This window comes from Wolffia australiana, chromosome 2 (genome assembly GCF_029677425.1).
Source record: "Wolffia australiana isolate 7733 chromosome 2, ASM2967742v1".
NCBI lineage: Eukaryota > Viridiplantae > Streptophyta > Magnoliopsida > Alismatales > Araceae > Wolffia > Wolffia australiana.
The window spans coordinates 3,833,568-3,852,072 of NC_135836.1; the positions used below are offsets into that span (position 1 = coordinate 3,833,568).

Genomic DNA, 18,505 nt, shown 5'->3' on the forward strand with positions numbered 1-18,505 from the left:
AGTACATCTGCTATTTGCCTGGTATTCTATCTGCAATGGCGTCAGGGCTATTATCATCGTCGTCACCCTAATTACATGCAGCCAAACGGGCTAGTTCACATCCCTGCTTTCCACCTTTTATGGGGTGTTGGCCCTCGTATGGTGACGAGGAAGGTTTCTTCCCCCTTCTTCAATCCATTCTTGACTTGCATCGCAAATAGAAAAGTGGTGTCCCGCGGCCTCTTACCCCCTTAGTCCCTCACAAAACATAGCTGAGATCCCTTCAGGAACACAATTATTTGGTGCCAAGAAAACACAACCGCGCTTGATTCCGTCAGGAGGTTGGGACCTAGGATGACCAAGAAGTCATCCATAGGGGACACCATGAAGTTGATTCGGCCCTCCCACGTCCCCACCCACAACAACATCCCTTGCTAGTCTATCACCAGCAAGATAGAGGATGTTGGCCAAGCTGACGATGTCTCGCACCACCAAGTTGACGGCCTTGATCTTCCTCATGCATGGGGAGAGATTCAAGCTGAGCCTTTTTGCTTCTCTTTTTGCGAGGATATTGTGCGTCGCCCACGTGTTGACTATGGTCGTGGCGGGTTTGTTGTTGATGCGTATTGGTACGTTAGAGACCTCCATATTGGAATGGGGCAAGATAATGGCCAGATCATACAAGGGTGCCAAACATTGAAGGGGGTTCAGCGTCACTGTACTACTACCCTCGGCAATATCCAATAGGGTCGGGGGCATGACCATTGCGTTAATGTTGGTGGCCGTCCCCACGCCCCATGGACAATCCCTCATGAAATGGGGTTTTCCACATGCGAAGCACTACCGGCTTGGCGCCCCCACCACCTGGTGCTATTGTTGACAGTCTTGGACTCTCGCCCATGTCACAACTCGTGTTGTAGTCTGGTTTAAACTTCGTCTTCAGACCCTGGCTGCCTGGGGCTGATGACGCTTTAGTGCAGTCCAAGCGATTTCTTTTCCAATTCTCGAATATCACTTCGGGTTTTGCGATTCTATTCATGTAAAGGTCCACAAGTCCCTGTACAACTTGGTATGCACGTTTCACATCTTGACAATGCCTCCTCTCTAGTTCTCTCTAGGCTTAGTGGGGAATTCTTTGGCAAATGGTAGAGCTTGTCCTCCTCAGACATATCGTTGACCCTCAAAACTATGGAAGAAAATTTCTTCACATTCTCTCTCAGAGTCCCTATCATTTGGAGGTTGTCGAGATCTTCCCTTGCTGTCCAGGAGGTTTTGTACGGCATGTCTTTGACCTCCTGAATAAACTCCATATAGGTCGCTTGTGGCCAGTCTCTATCTCCCAAATGTCGGCACCACCAAAGTTTAGCATCCACTGCAAGGAAGTAGCTGGCATGTAAGACCTTCCTTCTCTCTAGGGTGCCGCTCATCTCAAAATGTGTTTTACAGTCATACAAGAAGTTGGCCACATTATCCTCCTTGTGGGTGTCATTGAACTTCGGGGGTGGCATCAAGAGTCTTTCTCCTCCTTCACTAGGTCACATCCTACAAGATTCGACACGTCACAAATATGCCACTTCTGTCTTAAAGGACATCACCATGTCCATAAGTTCTTGGACAGTATCTCTCTGGTAGCTGTTCTCTTTCATGAATTACCCATTATGGTCTTCAGGCTGAGCGTTCCTCAAGATTACTTTGTCGTGCTTTTTGTCTACTTCACCCTCAGCCCAAGAAATTCCTTTAGAATAGGCTAAATTTCTGCTTTCGCCATTTTGCCTTCAGGCGTCTTTCTTCAAGTAACTTGGAGTCTCCTCCTGACTCTATTTCTCATCAACAACGGGTTAAGGAACACAAGGTGAAGAAGGCCATCCTAGCTCAGATACCAATTGTAACGTGGTAAAATCCTGAGCTAGGAACAATGCTCTAATTTCACACATGTTGGCCTAAGTGCGTCGAGTAGAACACTGAGCAGCCTTGCTTTGTTGCATGGGAATTCTTCACAATTGCTTAAGAGTGCATAGAAAGGGTTAGGTGAGAAGGTGGGTATGCAGGCCCATAGGGGAAAATTATCATTGCATTCATATCGTAAAGAGCTTACGTTGTAGTCATGGACATTATATAGGGGAAGATGAAGGAAGATACGGAAGTAATGAGACGAGGTGACGCGTACCTTGGTAGTGTCGCTCCTGCACCTTGGGGTCCGTCGCTCCCATGCGCCCACCTATACACGCATGCCCCCCAGGCCGGGTGCCGCGCACTTGTGGGCATGGTACTCGACCATCTGCCACCCCATCGCACCCTTGATGCTCCGCGCGCCACCAGCACCTTTGCTGACATCTATCACACCTGGTCTACCTAGACATCCTTTTGCTTGGTGCCTCAAGCTGGGCGCTACACACCCAGCACTACCCACGAGGGGGCCGCGCGCCCGCACTATCTCAACGCTCTCTGTGCGCTAGTGACTTAGTCTCTTGGCGGCATGTTTTCTGCACCGCACCCCGCACGACTCCGCGCGCATGACGCTTGTCACCTACACTCTTAACGTTGTGCGCACCCACTACGCGCAGGCCTCCCCTGATCTGTCGCTCTTGAGCACCAACTTGCATGCACACCATAAGGGAGATGGCTTTAAAGATCAGGGCCAGGCGTCACCACCATCAGTGCGTGTTATAACGCCGCACTTAAGGAGTTAGTTTCCAAATCATGAGTCCAGTACACAGACATGTCCTTATAGTTAGAGCGCAGGCCTCTGTGCAGGAATGCCGCATACTTTGGGGGCTTACACTAGGTTATACGGTACGTATCATGTTTTTACTATCTGATATTTTGTTTATGTTCTTACTGGTTCACGCTGCTGGTGTTGGGTTGGCAAGTCGGTGACTCTGATCCATCTTCCACAATACTATATTGGAACCCACAGGAACTGGAGCTGGACTTGCACGACAGAGCCATCTCACATTTAGATACCATGTTGAAGATTTTTGGAGGACGAAGAGAGTAGATAGAATCATGGCATCAGAATAATAAGATATTCCGTTCAATTAAAACCAATACAGTACATCTATTTATAGGTACATCAAATTTGATCCGTTTATTGTCCTATCTTGAAGCTTCTTTTGCCGTTTTCCGAACTCTGATCTTTGACTTTAACAGGATGATTCCAGGAACATACCAGCATGCTTCAAAGTATCATATTCATGTAGTTTTGCCTCAAATTCATCTCAGACTCATATCCACAAACTGCAATAACCGGGCTCGAATCGTGAACAACATCCTTTCAATTGATTATGCAGGAGTTGGGATCGTGCTGTTTTCTGATTATAGTGTAGTGCGTAGTGGGGTACGGATTGTAAGCTTGGTATAGCTTCAAGAGCTCTCTAACATGCTCTTCAGTGTACTTCTTGGCTTCTTCTATCTTGGGTTCTTCTATTTTGTGTTCTTCTTTCTTGGGTTCTTCTTTGGGCCCGACGTAAACGAACTCGGCGCGCCAGTGTTTTCGGAGTTTGTCGATAATCTTGATGGGATCGACCAAGCCCATCACCGTCATCTTCTTCTCCTTCATGTTCATGGACAAGAAATTGATTCCTACGGAACAGAGAAAGAAGATGAAGAAGATGACGTATGATCAGAAATTCTATCAAGGAGAAGAAACGGTAGAGAGAGAAGAGGTTGATGGGTTCGTACCTGGGAGCACGGAGACGGCCATCATGGCCTTCTGCTTTCCCTTATCATCGGCAACATCAACCTTCAACACGATCTTCTGATAAGAAGGAAACGAGTTTGGATTCCCCGTTAGATATCTGAGAGTCTGGATTGAATTCTAAAGAAGGAAACGAGAGAATCGCTGAAGAGAATCAAAAATCAAAAGGCTTGCGTAAACTTTCAATCTCGAAGGGAGATTCCGGTTATCAGCGATGAGATTTCACCGAATATTACCAATAAAAGAAGCATAAAGAAACATGTACCTTCTCTGCCATTAACTCCTATTCGCCAAGCAGCAAACCCTGCGAGTGCTGATGCTTCTAGGAGTGTGATTATACCACACAGAGAGGGGACAGAGAAGGAGCGAGAGAAGGGGGGAGAGAGAGAGAGAGAGAGAGAGAGAGAGAGAGAATTCGGTGGCCGAGGCTTCGGGCGTGGCCAATGGAAGAGCGAAGAATGGAAGGATGAAGAGTTATTGGAGAATGAAGAGGACGCAAGTTTGAGGTGCACGCACGCTTGGAGTCGGGGTTTACACAAACGTGTCGAATCGTTCAGAACGCTCCACGGACGCAGAAGGCGTGTCTCTCTCTCTCACTCAATTTTTCTCCCTCTCCCTCCCTCCCTCTTTAATTCGCTCTCCCTCGCTCCATCTCTACTTCCCTCAATCCATCCATATCACTGTCCCCATCCCTTCCTCTCTATCTGTCTCCTCCCTCCCTCTCTCTTTTTCTCTTATCTTTATTTCTCTCTCTCTCTCCCTCTCCCTCTCCCTCTCCCTCTCTCTCTTTCTGTCTGTCTCTCTCTCCCTCTCTCTCTCTCTTTCTGTCTGTCTCTCCTCCCTCCCTCTCTCTCTCTCTTATCTTTATTTCTCTCTCTCCCTCCCCCTCCCTCACCCTCTCCCTCTCCCTCTCTCTCGCTATCTCTTTCTCCCTTCCTCACTCCCTCTCCCTCTCTCTCTCGCTATCTCTCTCTCCCTCTCCTTCTCCATCTCTCTGTATATCTATCTCACTCTTTCTGTCCCTTCCTCTCTATCTCTCTCCTCCCTCTCTCTCTCTTTCTCTATCATACTATATCCCTCTACCTCTATCTCTCTTTCTCTATCATACCCTCTCTCTATCTCTATCTCTCTTTCTCGACCATACTCTCTCTCTCTATTTCTCTCTGTATATCTACCTCACTCTTTCTGTCCCTTCTTCTCTATCTCTCTCCTACCTCTCTCTCTCTCTTTCTCTATCATACCCTCTCTCTCTCTCTCTCTCTCTCTCTCTCTCTCTCTCTCTCTCTCTCTCTCTCTCTCTCTCTCTCCCCCTCTCTCCCTCTCTCTCTGTGACGCAGCATCACAAATATTCTCCTTCCCTCTCCTACTGAAGCACCATCACCCATATTCTCCTTCCCTCTCTCCTACTCAAACACGGTCACACCAAGCGTCGTATTGTCATTCTCTCTCTCTCTCTCTCTCTCTCGCTTGTTTGTTGTGTCCTGTTAGAGATTTGCGGCTTGGATTGACTACAGCCTCAGCATTTCTGATCGCAAAATATTTAAGCCATGATCTCCTCTCCAGTCCCAAATTGGGAAATCTCTCCCTGTCTCTCTCTCAATCTCTTTTTCTCTCCCTGTCTCTCTCTATCTCTATCTCGTTATCTTTCTCTTTCCCTTTCTCTTTCTCTCCTTTACTTTCTACCTCTTTCTCCCTCTCCCTCTCTCATTCTCTCTCCTTCACTCTTTATATCTCTATCTATCTCTTCCTTTCTCTCTATCTCTCTCTCTCTCCCGCTCCACCCCTTAGAGATTTGAGCCCTAGACTGACTGCAGGCTAGGGGTTCAGATCGCAGAATCTTTTAAGCCAGTCAGTTTGTCCTCTCTAATGGGAAATTCTGAACTCTCTCTCTCTCTCTCTGGTTATCTTTCTCTCTCTCTCTCTCTCTCTCTCTCTCTCTCTCTCTCTCTCTCTCTCTCTCTCTCTCTTTCTCTCTCTCTGGTCAGTTTGTCCTCTCCAATGGGAAATTCTGAACTCTCTCTCTCTCTCTTTCTCTCTCTCTCTCTGGTTATCGTTCTCTCTCTCTCTCTCTTCCGCTCGCCCTCTCTCATTCGCTATTCTGCGCTCTCTCTCTCTCTCTCTTTCTCTCTCTCTCTCTCGTTATCGTTCTCTCTCTCTCTCTCTCTCTCTCTCTCTCTCTCTCTGACCACGGTTATAGATATCATTGACCTTTTCTGGTCAGCACCCTTCTCCACAAGGAACCCTTGGCTTTCATAGTCACCCGGATTCTGTTCAATCTGCAGTGCATTTATTACAGTGAAGCCTTGGTCGGAAATAGTGACTAGTGACAGCCATCGAGGAAACAGACAGTGCGACGCTGGCTGGCAGTCTACCATTAGCATAGATCAAAACTCAATAGACTGGCCCACTTTGAGAATTATACTGTCCGAAAGATCTGCTGGCAGTCAATCGAGGCAGCACATCTCTGATCCAACGACAAAAGAAGATCCTATATTCATTCAAGTGATCTTATATTTAAGAAAAGACAAAATACTCATAGATTAACGTAGAAACAAGGCCCTACATGAGTTTTGCCCACCTGTATTTGGGATGCAAAGTTTGGCTTTCGGGTCCCCCTGTTCTTCGATGAACAAACAGCTGAAAATTTGGGTTCATGTTTGTGTTCGTGTTCAGTTCATTTGCAAATATTCCTAGGTGAGTTTCATTTTTTGGATAGGGAGAAGGATACCAGGGAAAAAGGGGGCGTTCCCTAGGTTATTATACTGTATAGGGCCTTTTGTGTGTTATTAATGATTAAAGTTTGTTTAATTCTAAGACGGATTCATTCGTAATAATCATGAGACTTTCTATATCTTTAGAGACACATCAAAGTGACAGGACATTGGCTTTATCCAGGTGAAGGTTGAACAGGAGGAGACTGTGATGCACTTCAACTTACACCGTTGAAAGTTTCAGCATTTCTCTCTCCCTGCGTCTCTCTTTATATCTGTCTACATCTGTCCCTCTCTTGCTAAGCTCGGTCAACATAGAATTCATGAAGTTTACACTACCAAAGATATTTCTTCCTTGCCAAGAAACCCAGCTTCTTTATAATTCCTGAATTTTAAATAATATATATTTACTTTTCTCTTCAAGCTATTTGAACTATTTGACATGTTTTCCTAGTAATCTAAGCCTCCCAGGTGAGGCGACATCTTTCTCCTGCATTAAATGTACTAAATTCCTACATCTGGCCGGGTCTTGTGTGGGAAAAATACTAACATCATGATAAGTAGGGATAAGAGAGTGAGAGAGAGAGAGAGAAAGAGAAAGAGTTACTAAATCAAAGTTTTAGTAGCAGCCACATCCTTTCTCAAGACGCTGATCTCCCACTCCCTCTCTCAGATCATGGCACATATGGTGAAATGAGATGAGTCTCCATGCAAAAAGCCTGAATATCCAATTTATTGTGATTAATTTGAAATGCTTGTCATGAATACAAATGTGAAAAATGTCAAAATATGTGATAAATAATAATATTATATTTTTGAGGATCGTCAAAATATATTACAGGCATTTATAATATATGTAGAGTGTTTGTCCTTAACTAGACATCTAATATCCAAGAGGGGATATGACATAAGAGAAATATTAAGGTTTGAATGATCTCTGATTCAATATTAGATACTAGTTCTATGGATAATATAATGTCTAGGAAACCATTTGTCTGTCTCTGTAATATGACATTGATTTTCATTTGAAATATATCAATAGAGTCTATTTGATAGATGGTCTGCTTACAGTTCCTTCCCGACAAGAAATGTAATGATCTATAAGACATAACAGGATATGCCATTTATAATATATATTGGCATCTTGCCTATTTTTTCATTTGGGGTTCTGACCCTCTCCGCCCAAATCTCACAAATGTGTATTCAACATTTAGGGGTAATGATCCCTTCAAAAGATCATACAAACTCCCACTGACCTCGAAGGGTCTGAATGCACAAATAATGCATTATAAATCATTAAACAAGGGATGATAAAAATTAAAGTTTCAAGGCCAAAATATTTTAATGTAATGAATGGAAGTTTATAAGTAAAGGATTGGTTGATCGCGTAGTTAAGAACCAATTCTCAAACTATATTTATTCTACACTATTTAAGCTGGAAAAAAATCAATAATTGTCCTAGTTTTCAGTTTTACAAATAATTCAAATACATTAGACTATGGTTTCTCATAAACATATATATTATTTTTTGAAATATTTATAATTTAAATTTTGAATAGACCAACAGAAGTTTCAACTCTTTGATCTCAATGAGATCCTTTCAGATTCCTCACTAGTTATGCAACATTATTCATTCAACAACTTGGTGATTTTTCTCTTTATATCATAATTCAAGAGTCCAAATATTTTCAAAATGTATGTCTTGATTTAGTGATGTTAGACAAGTGAATATACGTATTCCTGAATATAAAACTATGAATTGAGAAGGTGTAAAGTAATAAATTAATAAATTGATATTGTACAGGTTCCAATGAATCCCCTCATATTTTCTTTGGTACTTGTCTCCTCAATAAGTCACTCAGATTAAACTAAAAATATATATTCTTTGCCCGCTGGAATTATCCCAGTCAATTTTTATTGCACACCAGCCTTGGTATGTCACCAAGGGTGACTCCAAGAATATATGAGCTCAAGCTCGCTACAGCTTCTAGGGGTTCGATAGAAGGTAAAAATATGCATACTCATAGGATTAATAGTAATCAAACCAGTCCTAGAAACCAGTGATCTATTTAACTCTCCTACTCACTTGCAGGTAAACTTTCCTTCATCTTGAAAATTCAAAGTATGAAGTGTTTTAAGGATATGCTTAATATATTCTTCATCAGCAATATTTGTTTAATTTTCCTACTTAAGTACAACATAACAAAGATAGGGGAAGTATGGGGTCAATCTGCAGGTCAGAAGAAATTCATTTTGAAGCATTTCTAGGGTCAGAATGGATAAAAATCTTGTATTTATAGAGATTTAAAGGGTTTGGTTAGAAATAAAATAACATGCTCAGATATATTTTATAACTCCTTTATTAGTTTTATTCCATTTTTTTAGATCCATCTATGCAAATATTACTCAATAGTTGTCATGGAAATCACACATGCGGTGGAATGTGGGAAGAGTCGTCACTTCAGTTGGACTCAATGGAGGGTATGCTGATTGGTCAGCTAGTGTGTTAAATTGGTTCAACTGTTTCAGGGACCTGACCGGTTATGGACAACCAAATTTTAGTGAAGTCCCTAAGAGGGCACTATTTGGGCTACAGGCACCTCACTAACTCATGCATGGACTGATAACACCCTAATTTTGGTCTTTATTTCATGTTATTAGCATGATTTATGCATTTAAAAGGCTTAAATTTGGGTTGTTACCATATATTTACACAAAAATAATGCTTCCAAGTAATTTCTGATTTTTCCCTAATTTTCTGTTAATTATATGAATTTTTAAGGATTTATTGAAGCTCGAAATAATTATTTTTGGATGAGAATGGCACATTAAAAAGTTTATTTCGACATTTATCAACATGGGAATTAATCAGGGAATTTTTTAGAATTTTCTAGAATTTTTTACGAATTTTTAGGAATTTTCTGGGATTTATTTCAAGAAGAAATGCATTTATTCTATGAAAAAAGGGCATATTTATAGGAGAAAAAATGTATTTATGCAATTTCTAGACTTTTCGGGGCCTTTTTGCAACGTTTCGTTGCAAAAAGACCCTGAAAACAGCTCTCGGTCGCCACGGCAGGCGTATAGATCCTATTTAAAATCATTCAGGGTTTTATTGCAATTTTTAATATATATTTTTAATGTTTTAGGAGAAAACGGAGGAGAGAGAGTGCGCCAGGGGCATATACGCAATTACTTTTGGGCGGCGTCAAAAGCAATTCCAGGCTTTAAGGACTTTTCTGCAAAAGGAGGATTCAAAATCGCCAGCCAATGAGAGAGCGACACGTCATTGCGTGTTTAAAAACGAAACTAATAAATAAATCAATTTTAAATCTAATGGATTAAATTGGTTTAAAATTGATTTATTAATAACTTTTGATCCTGAAGTCCGATTGAGATGACTTTTTTATGGATTTGTTCGTCTTGATCCCCTCTTTCTATCTGTACGGTTAGATCATTCAGATCTAGCCTACATTGATAGATAAATATTAAGTACTAAACGGGGGTAAAATGGTGATTTTTACCCTATAACCTAAGTATAAAAGCTGAATTTCGAGAGGGGGAGCTCATTCTGGAGGTTGCTTCATCACAGCTGCAAGACAGAGAGGAGTCCCAGCCTGGATCAACAGTTTTGGTATTTTTTTCTTTCATTGTATTCAAACTTTTGTGCATTTTGAATGAAATAGGTTAAGTTGTTTGTTTCTTCATCTCCATTCTAGTCTGAACTTCTAAATCGCTTGGCTTGAGCGGCATGTACAAGCCCTGATTAGGATTGAGAGGAGAAGTTGAGGAATTTTACCTGGGCATTCAATTGCATTACAAAAGAAAATTATAAAAAAATTTAGTTTTAATTTTTAGAAGTCTCAATTTACCCCATTTTAGTTCTGAATTATCAATCTGAAAAATCAACCCAACTCATTTTAAGAACCCTCTTTCAACCTCTCTAAATGATTTCTTGGATCCTTTAATTAGGATCAAAGAAGGAAATTTAGAGCTCTTAATTCTTCTAATCTTCCCATCTCTCCTACCCCCCTCTCTTAATTCTCACCTAATTAGGGTGACTTGATCCTCATTGAAGATCAAATTCACTCTAATTAGGATCTAAAACACCAAAAATTAAATCAAATTGAAATTCCTACTTGCCTCCCTTGGACGACACTCATACTTATCACTATACATATTAAGTAGAGTTTTATAAATTTTATTGCATAAGCCAAAAATTCACAACGACAAGGGCTAAAAATTTGCGTAATTTTCACCCCTATTTTCGGCTTATCATGGACCATCCTGCTGCACACTACTGTGTACCTCATATAAACATGTGCAAAGAAAGTTGATGGAGAAACCCTACTTTTAGAGGGTTAAATGTTTGAATTTTGAGATTTTTTTAAAGAATCATGGACATAGAAAGGAACTTAGAGAGAGGAGGATGGATTACAAAGAGATAGAGATATGGAAAGTGAAGAAATAATAAGAGGCATGGAGCTTTAGTTTAGAGCATCAAATAAATGAGAGGAATTTCAGGGATACAAACTAGATCTATATAGACTTGTTTAGCGATAAAAAAGAGGGCAAATAGGTATTAAGACATTCCAAAATGATAGGATGAAGTTGAATATATAAGAAAAACATGGATTCAAATTCCTAAGGTCTTAATTATCATCTCCCCACCCGTTCATGTATCTACGCTAGTTTGTATCATTATGTTTCACTCATATCATGTGTCTCTTTAATGCAGAAAAGAAAGGAGATTGAAGAAAATGTTTAGAAAACTCATGTTAAGCACACTCTGCATTCTGGATCATTAAAAATGTGTTGTTTTGATGCGTGCCACTTTCTAGAGAATGTATGGAATAGGGAACATTAGACCTTAATAAATCCCACGTTTATGTTTTATCTAAGTTCATGAAAATAAACATTCAGTCATTATTATACTCAAGTGATGTTTCTGATGATTTCCCTGAATATATGCTTTGAGTAAGACAAATAGGATGATGGCGCGCAACAGCCAGAGTCGCCAGAGACATCTTTGGAGACGCTGTCATCATCATCAGCACCTCCGCCGGTTCGCGTTCAACCCAACCAGCACGCCAAGGCAACCGTAAAGGCGCCCGGGTTTGAATACCCCAGGTGAAAGCACGTCCATGATTGTTTGGTTTTTCGGTATCATTCCATTTGTCGGTTTGTCCGTCATTTTGTTCGCCGCGTCATCATCTACTTCATGTCTTTCTTTGCTTCTTTATTCTGTCTGTCGTCCGTCTTTTCGTCTGCCATTTGTGTGTGCCTTTTAATTTTATTTGTAAGGGGTCCTCAGTTATTTGGACCCCCCCCCCCCCCCCCATTTATGTTTTCTTTTCTTTTATTTGGTTGTAAAAGGGGCCCCTTATAAAGGGCCCCTTAGTGGATCCTTCCCCCTAATGTACCTCCTTAGGGCCCATCTCAATTTCCCTATTTAAGGGAAGGGGTGGCGCCCTAAGAAAGATAGACCTGTGTTTTTTTTATTAGTATTGCTGTTGTTAGGAAATTCAGGTCTCACCCCATTAAGGAAGGAGGAGTTGACTGAAGGAAGAACAAGAAGAATTTCGAGAGGGGGGGAAACGTCCGATCAAGGGCTTGCATGGGAGCAATACAAGTCCTGGATCATCAGCAGAATTTTGCCCCCCCCCCATTTCAGGCATCCACCTTGGCCGCAAGGGCCGACTTGAGTCGTCGGCCCCCCCCACTGTCGCATTACCTGTGGACTTGGGCCAGCATAATCAGTCGACAACGAGCGGTCATGACTTACTGATTGATACCTGCGGATTTCAAACCGCCCCTCCTGATTGTGCCGGTCAGTCAATTGTTCCGGAGCAACTCATCGTGGCCTCTGCTATCGCCTGTTTAGCCGATTCAAGAAGGCGACGGGTCGGACCTCGGCATTGTGAATCTGTGCTCGGTCAACGCCTGACCGTGGGGTTGTCGTGGAAACCCAACCCCTCCCCCAAGGATGGCACTTACTGCTCGATCCGCCCAATCCGCGTGGACTTAGTGCGGCCGTGCCATGACCTGACCACCAGTCTACTTGTAGTCGCTATGTTGGTTGGTCGTGTTGCCCCTCCCTGGATTAGCTTGCAATTGGTGTAAACAGACATTGGGGAAAGACTTGCTTTGATGCGCCTCGCCACTTTGGCGCTAGAGACTAACGCACACTCTCTACCCTGAAATCGTCCGGGCACCAGATTCGCGACACACATCCTGAGGAAATCCCTTAAGCTGTTGAATTGAGATGACCAATGTTGAGCAGCCCGTACAATTCACACTGTGCAGCAACCCAGAACGAGTTAGACGAGTCGCCACCATCCACTCGTTCTCGGTCGCTACTCTCTCATATTTGATTCATGCCTCCGAGCTCCACCAACTACTCCTGCACCCCGTCGCCATTCGAGCCATGACGACCCTCTCTGGCTCATCTCCACGCGCAACCCACACCAGCGGATGGAACGACAAAGATTCTTCACAACGAGTGGCACTCCGACGATGTATGTGGTCCTCTCGCTCGCAAGTTAGATTACCTTTGTAGTGTATCTTTGATTGCCTCCACCGCATTCAGGCTAGATATAGGTGAGAGAGAATTGAGAGAAACTACAAATCTTGAGTGTCTTATCTGTACGGGTTGAGCCCGTCCTTTACGTGCGAGCCCCTACGGATTGATTCCGTTTGGCGCTGTAGATGTTGTTGTCCCTCCAACAAGGGTCAGAAGGCTACCATTGTCGTTACCTGAGAACCCCTTCAGAGCTCAGAGTTTGGCATACCTCCTCGAGTAGGGGCTTGCAAGTACGACCATGTAGGACGCGTCATTCTCATTCGTAGTTACATACCCTTAGGGTTTATCCGTCGTTGACAATGTTCAACACTACTATCTAGGTAATCGAGCATCGCCTCGGTACCGACCAGACGACGTCGTAGACGACGTTTGGCATCATAGGATGACATCATAATACACTTATCAATAATCTTTAAATTATATTCCATATATTTATATTCTAAGGACCCAAGAGATGGACATCAAGATATTTAGAATAGCACTATCATATCCTACTTATAAAATTAATATGGTTGTTCTTTTGTTCATTAGTGTAGAGACTCATGGATCGATGGTGTGGGCACTCTTTAGTTAAACATTTTACTGAATTGATCTGAGGATCCCTGAATGGTATCTACATGTAACTTTATAGTCCTTTCCATGGATGTGTAAGATGTCCTATGACCTGCAACACCGGAGACACCTTGTGACCGTATATAGATGTTTTGACTATAACTAATGAGTTTCTAGTCATGGTAATCAGATCAGTCTTAGCTTGGATACATCAATTAGTCTACAAATGTTATTTGATATTCAAGATGGGATTGTTTAACCTTGGTATAATACGAGATTAACTCAAGGAAGAAGATGCCTTTAACTTCTTCACTAGGTTAGGGAAAATATTGAAGAAGGCCTTTTCTAATGATTTCTCTTATTCGTCTTTTATAACTAGAATTCCCAGTAGGGATTGATGTTTAACAGTATACTAAGTCATTCAAAAGCCTCAAGTTGATGGTATAATCTTATGTATATTTTAGATCATGAGTAATAGCTTGTTATTAAATGTTATTGAGCCATTATATTTATTTACTAGACTAATCCATGTTCCTAGAAGGCCACACATATAAGACTTTTAGACGTTGGTGTATGCACAAAAAATTTCAGACTTTTCTGAAAAAGGTGAAAAATATTGTAAGGCACACCCATTTTCATGCCCCCATGCAAGCTATACCAGATAGGCCCCATTTATTTTTGTTTTTTTCTCCAAAACTGTCTTCTATTAAGGCAAGATGATATGAAGACCCTCTACGATTTCAAGAGGTGTTGTTCCAGATAACCAACAGAACTAAATTTCTGAAGATCACATGGATACATCGAGAGGACGAAGAAGTGATAAAAACAAAGGAACTCGTCCAAGGAACCAAGTTACAGCAAAACACAATTCCACATGGTGATGTGCTCATCTGTTTCATAGTCTTAGCCAGCATTGATTAATACATTTCATACCTTGAAATTTATTTTAGCTGGTCATTAAAGCTAATAGAACCTGGCACATGTATTGATAGGTTGGTTTTATGTTTGTAAGTTACATGCTCATTAGGCAAATAACTTACACAACATTATTTTTTAATCTCCTAAATCACCAAAGAACCTAATATGCAATGAACAAGGGGTTGAACCACAGAGAATAGAGGGATTAAATCTTAATTAGGGTTTCCAAATAATGATGAGAAGGCAAGAATGGAGAGTAAATGATCTTTATATATGTATCTCCTTTCAAAGATTCAAACACAAATATTTAAATAAACAAGATATATATGGGTGTGGTTAATCAAACCCCGAATTGATAAATATTAAATTTACTAAATAGAAACTACTCCTAATTAGACTATCCTTTCACCTCTGTCATAGTGATGCTCTCTTCATGATCTAGTCTTCGTGAGCCTGCATATTTTTCCCAGACTTGCTGTCTTACTCCCAACACAAATAAATATAAATAAGAGAAGGAATTCGCTAACCAATTGATGCACATGCCCCTTGATGCCTACTTGTGCTCTCTTTCACTCGGCTAGCTTAATTGCTAGAAGCAACGATTATGAAAAATACGGGGAGATGCTCAGAAAAAACACTTATTTTACAAAACTATCAATAGTGAGAGGACAAAACAAAAAAAAAACATAATTTTTATAGAGCTTTATAATCTCTTTAGAGTGAGGCCACCAGTCAAAGAGCATGCACTTAGTCACACATTGGATAAGTGTGCATTTGAATTTTCTGTTAAATAAAAACTATAGTTTTCATTATCAAAATCGTGCTGTATGCGCACTCTCTGCCTACTTCACATTCACACATGTGTACACATGCACCACAGGTGCATCCTGCGTACTCCCATATATGCGCACATGTGTGTGACTGCCCAGTCAACCCAGAACATCAGTCTTGACAAATTTATGCCCTTTTTGCTCCTTTTAAAACCTGGAATATTAAAAAATGTGTGTTTTAATTCGAAAACAATTTCACATATTGACATATGAATATCATTTAGTTTATACATCAGTTTAAATATGAAATTTCTGGCAAAAATATCCTTCAAAAGTTTCTATTTTCCATTAAAAGACAATGTAAGCCTTGAATCAAATTCAAATCAGTTCAAAATAAATATTTTCATGGGAATTCTTGTTTTAGCATAAACAATTCTATAAAACCATGATAATATGAAATATGAATCACTATATTTAACATTAAAAGTTGTGAATTATCATGTATAAAAATATATGAATTCGATAGAATCATTTATATTTAGGCACAGTTAGTAAACTCCTGCTTGTTCTTTTCTATTATTTTTTCTTGCCGTTTTACCCTTGTTTTCTTATTGTTTGAGATATTTTCCTTCTAACTTTTCTCTTTCCTGTTTAAGCAAGTATTCAAAATTTAAATGACCATTAAGTGAAATTTTTAAGTGAGGCATGAATATTTGGTTAACATATTTTCACACTTCTATGCAGGCCATAACCCAAAAAGGATTTATCAACATGATAATGTATTATCTACGAACTGTGAAGAATCTTCCCAATATGAATATTTAGTATCTTACCTTAATTTTTATCACTATTATCGTACTTTATTTTCACATCAATCCAATTACCTATTCCAATACTATGAATTTAAATTATTTAAACATTTCTCCAACAGTTTATTTGGTGATTCATATTCATAAATAAGGTTCATAAGTATATTACTTAAACCCAAAAGGATTTCTCTACAAGATGTCACCTTATCTCCTTATCTCCAAACTGTGATAAATGTGTTGAATATGATTATAGTATCTTGTGTAAATTTTTCTCTATATTATCACACTTTATTTTAACATCAATCCAACTCCATATTAAAATTCTAAGGCTTAATTAAAAGTATTTGAATATTCCTCCAACATTTTTTTGTGGTTAATATTGATCAATAATCATAGGGCTATAAAGGAATACTTTTCTAATAACATGTTTTATCACCCATATTGTTTGGTGCTGTGCTAGGGTATCCCAGATATCTTAAAACGAGATGGTGTAACATTAACTCCATGATATAGAAGGAACACAGGAATGTCCCAAGTCTATCTAACATTATGTCTATCTCATATATGTATTATTTAAATATTGAACGTCAAATGGGGTTTATTTACCTAGTATCAACTTATAAATTCTTTCAGAAGATAAATTAGCTTGATTTAATTTTATATATTTTTTTAAGATGTAAAAAATATCTGGAAGAAGTCGAGTCCTTGACTTGAGGCAAACACAAGCAAATTGTCAAAGCAATGTCAACATGAAAGTCAATTTATACTTAAAGATCAATGGAAACAATTAAAACATATTTTATATAAGATTACATAAAAATAAATTTTAAAACTCTGTGTGCGAATAATTAATGTCTTAATATCTAGGATCCATCACCAGAAATCGTCGATGTTATATCTTTCCATGAATTAGTGATGCATCCATGGATGAGTCAGTACATAATTATCTTTGATAAGGAAGAGTAGGAGGTGCCTGATTAGGTGACAAGAAAATCACTTGGGAATGGGGCAGAACATGGATACCAAAAAGGGAAAAAGTCAATGAAGCTTTTGTTGGGTTCTATAGGCCTTGACATGGATGAATAAATGAAAATGATTTGCAGAGGAAGATTTGAACGAATCAAACGGCATCAACAAAAACATTAAAAATGAAGTACCTTTGCACGGATTACATCCGTGATTTCTTAGATCCCAGAGTAGGACGAGTTGAGCAGCTCACGCGTGCAGCCTCTAGATGCATTCATGCAATCCTCAACACATCGAATCTCCTCCTCCTTCTCCTTGATGAGCCCCGTTCTACCTCCATCGTCGTCGTTACGCCGTTCGATCGCATCGGACATGGAGAAGGGGTGTGCGGAGAGTGGAGAAGAAGGAGAAGGCCTCTCAGCAATTCTGGCCTGGGTGAATTTCGTTCAGGGCCTTCCCCTATCTATACTAAGAGGGTATTTTCATAAAACCACCAAAACTTAAGTATATCTTCTGACGTCCAAAAGACCATTGTGTAAGACCCTCTAGGCCCATTAATCAGTCTAGTTAACGCCCCCAATGGCCCAATAATATTTCTTGGCCTTCAAAATTATTTTAACTATACCAACATATAGATTAAATAATGTCGAATCGATTTAACCCAATCGATAGGTCGAGTCTCCAACACGTAGGGTGCCAAGCTGCACCTCGTGCTCTAGAAGATACAAAGGAGTGTATACTGACTCACTCATAGAACCTGTTCGTCATCAGTTACCGTGTACATATAATCCCTCATCCACTTGACGCTCCTTGGATGACTTAGAGTATGGTCAACCGTCAAACCCTAATTGGTCATCCGAGTTAGTACTGATGCATTCGGAATCATCGGAGAACTCTCCTCCAATATTTCACTACCTTGGCCAAAGACTTCATCGCATCATCTTCCTTGAGCCTGTCACCTCTTATACCGAGGGTAGACGATCTCATATTGATCACTCAATCATCTTCGTGAACTTCTTAATGTACCCAAACTAAGACCATTTAGAATCCCTTGATTAGAGACTCATTGGCCATAGCCAAAGGACCACTTACACAACCGTGACATGAATTAACCTGATTGACAGTTTGGTATAATACCATTCAAGGATTCGTACGGATCAATTCAGTGAACTCTTTCCACTAAAGAGCACCCACTATCTATCATTAGTGTCTCCACACTAATGGCTACGGGAACGGCCATACTCATCATATGAGTGAGGCTAGATAGTGATATTCTATCCGGATACTTTGATGTGCTTCTTGCGTATCCTTTGAATAGGAATGTTTAGAACATATGTTTAAAGGCTAGTGATGTCCATATTACGATCACATCATAATTTGCTAAGTCCGATCATGTATTCATGGACTTCATTATAAGCATCACACGTGCACTATAATGAATATGTTCTATTAATGAACATGGAACGAGATGTGGAATGTGTGATTGGCTTGCCGGCCACATATATTTCCATCAGCTTTGT

General features: G+C 40.4%; 1 protein-coding gene across 2 annotated transcripts; it reads right to left on the reverse strand.

Moving 5' to 3' along the window:
- Positions 1 to 2,991: 2,991 nt before the first annotated feature.
- LOC144716554 (heavy metal-associated isoprenylated plant protein 39-like) lies at positions 2,992 to 4,367 on the reverse strand. Of its 2 annotated transcripts, none has more exons than XM_078591699.1 (3): positions 3,942 to 4,367; positions 3,661 to 3,733; positions 2,992 to 3,561 (listed from the first exon to the last, which is right to left on the reverse strand). In XM_078591699.1, the coding sequence occupies exons 1-3, from the start codon at positions 3,951 to 3,953 to the stop codon at positions 3,254 to 3,256; spliced, it is 393 nt and encodes a 130-aa protein (XP_078447825.1). In that variant the 5' UTR covers positions 3,954 to 4,367; the 3' UTR covers positions 2,992 to 3,253. The 2 variants fall into 2 exon arrangements, with proteins under 2 accessions (XP_078447825.1, XP_078447824.1); XM_078591698.1 differs by having other exon boundaries at positions 3,661 to 3,736; positions 3,942 to 4,364.
- Between the last annotated feature and the right edge of the window lie 14,138 nt (positions 4,368 to 18,505).